The sequence below is a fragment of the Ceratina calcarata genome, unplaced genomic scaffold (assembly GCF_001652005.2).
Source record: "Ceratina calcarata isolate Rehan_Ccalc_2016 unplaced genomic scaffold, ASM165200v1 scaffold589.2, whole genome shotgun sequence".
Taxonomy (NCBI): Eukaryota; Metazoa; Arthropoda; class Insecta; order Hymenoptera; family Apidae; genus Ceratina; species Ceratina calcarata.
Genome location: NW_017177119.1, coordinates 9,964 through 14,773, shown reverse-complemented (window position 1 = coordinate 14,773; position 4,810 = coordinate 9,964). Strand labels below are relative to the sequence as shown.

At 35.8% G+C, this 4,810-nt stretch overlaps 1 protein-coding gene across 2 annotated transcripts; it reads left to right on the top strand.

Moving 5' to 3' along the window:
* Nucleotides 1-53: 53 nt before the first annotated feature.
* On the top strand, nt 54-4,618 carry LOC108629847 (protein EFR3 homolog cmp44E-like). 2 transcript variants are annotated; one of them, XM_018032755.2, is made up of 13 exons: nt 54-446; nt 809-961; nt 1,051-1,157; nt 1,277-1,420; nt 1,479-1,557; nt 1,627-1,762; nt 1,896-2,167; nt 2,249-2,421; nt 2,505-2,865; nt 3,061-3,260; nt 3,341-3,440; nt 3,858-4,013; nt 4,104-4,618. In XM_018032755.2, exons 1-13 carry the CDS (start codon nt 312-314, stop codon nt 4,254-4,256), a joined length of 2,169 nt encoding a protein of 722 aa, XP_017888244.2. In that variant the 5' UTR covers nt 54-311; the 3' UTR covers nt 4,257-4,618. The 2 variants fall into 2 exon arrangements, with proteins under 2 accessions (XP_017888244.2, XP_026673416.1); XM_026817615.1 differs by having other exon boundaries at nt 355-446; nt 783-961.
* The last annotated feature ends 192 nt before the right edge of the window (nt 4,619-4,810 follow it).

Below are 4,810 nucleotides of genomic sequence, written 5' to 3'. Positions count from 1 at the left end.
CAGTAGATTAACAGTACTCTACTTAATATATTAAGAAACTACAAAGAATTATAGATTCAAGATTCTTAATCTACCAAAAATTGGTTGCATGTTCTAATAAAAGAATCTACTGAGGATTATATATAATTAATACACCTGCGACGAATGCTAATTCATGCAACCAATGTAAATACTTATTTACTAACATTAAATGCAAGTCACACTAATAATTACGTATCATTAATTACCTGGATATCTTTGTTTGTTTTTCAACTACTGGGAGAGTTAATGTTTCTTTTATTAGGAGAAGAAATGGATTCGTTGTCATTGCCATGGAAGCAATGGACCAACTGTTGCAAGCGTGCCATGCTCAGACTCTGAATTTATTCGTTGAGAGTTTTTTAAAAATGATACAAAAATTGTTGGAATCCACAGACCCACAGTTACAAATATTAGCCACGCAATCTGTAAGTTTCAACAGACGATCTAATCTGTGGCTACGAAAAATATTGGCATACCTTAAGTCTCGATCATCTAAGAAATGAAGACGTACAGTCGAATGACGTAGGCCGATATTTTTGGCAAATTTAATAGCGGATATTCGGTTTCATCGCTATCGGAATCTACCTCCATACCAAAATTAAACGCAAACGCTTCTTATCGAATATGTCAATACTCTTTGTAGACGCTATAGCGTTGGTCTTCTATTGAATTAATTCTATTATGACGATTTTGTTTGGTGTTAATTTATAAGTTTTTCTTGTACGAAAGAATAATCTTATTTTTGGCATCTTTCAATTCAGTTGAACAAAGTGCTGGCTTCTTCTAGTTTGTCCGGTTTGCCAACATCGAGCAGGATACGCCGTCTTATCACACACGTTACGATTTCTTTGTATCAAAATACTCTGCCATGTGCCACTCGAACCACAATGACCCTGCAATTCGTAAACAAATACGGCTTGCTGGAATTCAAGGATTGCAGGCATGATTTTTACTTATTAATTACAGATTCTTATAAGTCTCGCTGAAATAATTTTATTAGAATGCAGTAATTTTGTTCTTGTAATTTAGGGTGTCGTAAGGAAAACTCTTTCTGATGATCTGGTAGAGAACATTTGGGAACCTGTTCACATGGACAAGATCGTTCCTTCGTTGTTATATAACATGCAGAATTCAAGGTGATGAATAGAAACCAGTGACTTACATTAATTTTTATTTAGACACACTTTAAAATAATAACTGTTTTAATATTGGATCAAACTGACTAATCTGTATGTTAATAATATAATCTTAATAGGTATTCTAGCAAGGAGGATCCAACACCAGATAGCCCAACGGAGGAACGATCTGACCCACCGCAAGTCGCTGAAACTTGCATGCGTGAGCTTATCGGACGCGCGTCATTCGGTCATATCAGATGCGTTATCAGGCCTGTTTTAAGGTTTGTTAAAATTACAAACTTACAAAAGAAACTTTAATAAAGAAAGAAATATTCACAGGCATTTAGATAACCATCAGCTGTGGGTTCCTAATTACTTCGCAATTCATACATTTAGGATAATTATGTTCTCCATTCAGGTGAGCCGGAAGTAAAATGATTATTCTAACTTATTGGTTTATATTTACGACGTGAAAATTTGTGTCCAGTCGCAGTATTCGTACACTGTCGTGGAAGCATTAATGACGCATCTCGACGGACATTCAAAGTCGTCACCGAAAATTCGTACGAGCATCGCGGATACTTTATCAAAAATCATTTCCATCGCAGCCGGCGAGAGCGTTGGTACGTTTTAAGAATTATCAAACCAGTAAAAATGACTGGCTTTAAATGCAGAGGTGCATTGTATAAAAAAAGTCGATAGTTTTAGGAAGATAATAAAATGAAAGCTAAATTAACTAATGTATTTGTTTTAAAGGGCCATCTGTTTTGGAAATAATCAATTCTCTGCTGTCTCATCTGAGAGTCAGCGTAACGAGGAATCAATCGTCCAGTAGCGACGAACAGTTGTACCAAGAGGCACTTATAAACGCCCTCGGAGAGTTTGCGAATCATCTGCCGGATTATCAGAAGATCGAAATTATGATGTTCATAATGAGCAAAGTTCCATACAGTCAACCAGATCGCTTGGTCTCCGTTGGGAAAGGAGACGTGTTACTCCAAAGCATTCTCTTAAAGTCACTTTTAAAAGTAATTACATATTATTAAGAAATATAAGTGAAACAATGAACGTTGGTCGCCTAATACGCTCGTATCAATGTTCGATTCCAGGTCGGCACTAAGTATCAAACCATACATTTAAATACCACGTTCCCTCCAAGCTTTTTGGAGCCGCTGTTGAGAATGTCGCTCGCGGCAGACGCCGAGATGCGACTTTTAGTACAACAAATCTTTCATACTCTGATCGACAGGCATCAGAATATCACAAAACTCGCGAAACCTACGTAAGTTAGTTTTCTAACGCGCGCATTTTAAATGAGAAAGTGAACGATCGTGAATGTAATTTTGTTGTATTTAATTGAAACAGAGTAAACGTTGCACAACTTGATCTGACCATCGAGAAGGCATCTAGACCAGACGTGATCTTCATACGGAAACACGGCCCTGAAATTTACTTAGCGTTGTACGAGTCGCTAGAATTGGCAAGTAACAAGGTGGAAAACGTGGAGTCTATATATACGACGTTGGCATTGCTCGCCGTCGAATTGGCTTCGGAGGAGACCGTCTTGGAGCTGCTAAGATTAGTTCTGAGTCTTCAAGATTTGGCTTTAACAAGTGGTCAGATCAGTATTTCCCTCAAATACAATTTGCACTCGATTGTCATCAGTCTACTCGTGTTAATATCGTACGTTTGTAACATCACATCTCTAATGGATTACGCAATCAAAGTAAGTTATTGATCATTTTGTTGATGTATACTATTCAAAAAATGAAAATCTGTAGATAGAATTTCCAGAACGTAGAAGCTTCAAGCTTTAATTTTAAAGAGAAATCGTCATCCTATGATAATTTATCGCATCTTTCAAACAACACAAAGTCCTTAATTTGTTTAAATATTCTAATGTTCTTTTTTACATTCGTAGATCGTAGAAATACGCCGGAAAGAAGCGCCACACCTTTTACCTGATTTACAATCTCAGTATGATTCCGGATTGTCTGCTAGATTGGCACCGACTCTGCTGGTCGATCAAACTGTCTTAAGCGAATGTTTGAAAGGAGCTGGTCTCGACAGTGGAAAACTGCAACAAGGGTCTGGTTATAGCAGCATTTCGCTACAACATCGGTAATACATATTTGTAATTCTCATAATCATATGATTTCATTTATAATCTCAATCGTTGTTTTAAACAATGATACTTTTAGGCATTCGTGGGTCGATAGTACCGGACGAAACTCGCTGGCCGACATTAATTCTGGCGCTACGGAATTAGACAGCGGTGGTTCATCCCCCGGTGTACAAAAGGTATCTACTTTATATTACTCCATTTGTAACTCTTTATTAACAGTGCCACGCGGTTTTATAACGACTTCCCCGTCAGGCCGAGCGCGCTGGTATTGTAGTACAGCAATGCGAAGCGCAATACTAGCAAATTAGAATTTACTCGATTGCAAATGTTTAAACATATTAGGGCCATTGCTTCTTATCGCAGAATGGCAGAAAAATAGCAAGAAATTTGACCAAACAAGTCGTAACATTTTGTGATACTTGCGAGGGACAACCATTTTTATGTTTACCTTGTTTTAATAGAATCCATTAAAGTTTTCTGAAAAAATGTTCAAGTACATTAATAATAAAATCCCGCATTAAATAAAAATTACGTGGACTTTACATAAATTTTAGATAACAACTTAAAACAATGTTAATTGTTTTCCTTTTCAGAAACTGCCTGGTGAAGAATTAACTTTCGAGAGCATGAAACGAATTCTAACAGAGAATAATAACAATCACGTGATAGAAGAAGAGAAACGGTTACAGTTATCGCACTTATTTAGAAACGCACCATTCCAAGATTTGGTATCAAAGACACAGCCAAAGGTACACATTTTACTAATTTTTGTTACAATTTCTACTGGTTCACTATAAATTAGTGATAGAAAGGAAGATAATGAGTAAATAATTTTACAGCATGATGTTCTCCAAAGCAAATTATCAGAAATATTCAATACACTGTCCGTCGATCCACGGAACGCCGCTCAACCCGGCGTGCCGCCAATGGATGCTAAACCGACTCAAACACCAGCCTATGAAATTCATTTCCCAGAATTGTTTGTTTATTAACTTAATAAGTATTTAGTGCTGGCACTTTTATTACGTTAAACACTTATCGCCAATTAATAATTAAGTTAATTTCAACGCCTTTGGTTGGAATAACGTGGACAAATATTTTTAGCGCATTTTGATATGCTTATACGTGGTGCAATAATGTTTATCTAGCTCCGAATAATAAGCTCCGTATGTATACGTACATATACATATTTTGTCATGTTTGTAAAATACTTATTTATTTCTAGTGATGTGAATTATTTCACTGTTCATAAATTATTCTTGTAAAAATATTTTAACTCATAAACTGGTGATGCGCAAGTTGTTCAATTCATACAGAAAATAATATATATAAACAGCTCGCTGTATTAATTGTATTAACGATCTGTGATATATTGGGTTGTCAAGAAAATAATTTCGGTTTTCACAAATCCTCTATTTAACAAACTTCGAATTTGCCGGATGTTTTAATTCGGATTTTCTTACATCCTTTTTATTCTGTTACTAATTATGCATGTAGTTTGTTATCAATTCTGTCACATGTATAATAAATATATGTGTATAATGTA

What these genes read in the sequence shown, in the direction of transcription:
- LOC108629847 (XM_018032755.2), top strand. Translation starts at nt 312, where the DNA reads ATGGAAGCAATGGACCAACTGTTGCAAGCGTGCCATGCTCAGACTCTG. An exon ending in TCTTAAAGTCACTTTTAAAA is followed by an intron (nt 2,168 to 2,248) that starts GTAATTACATAT and finishes GTTCGATTCCAG; the next exon opens with GTCGGCACTAAGTATCAAAC. An exon ending in TATCAAAGACACAGCCAAAG is followed by an intron (nt 4,014 to 4,103) that starts GTACACATTTTA and finishes ATAATTTTACAG; the next exon opens with CATGATGTTCTCCAAAGCAA.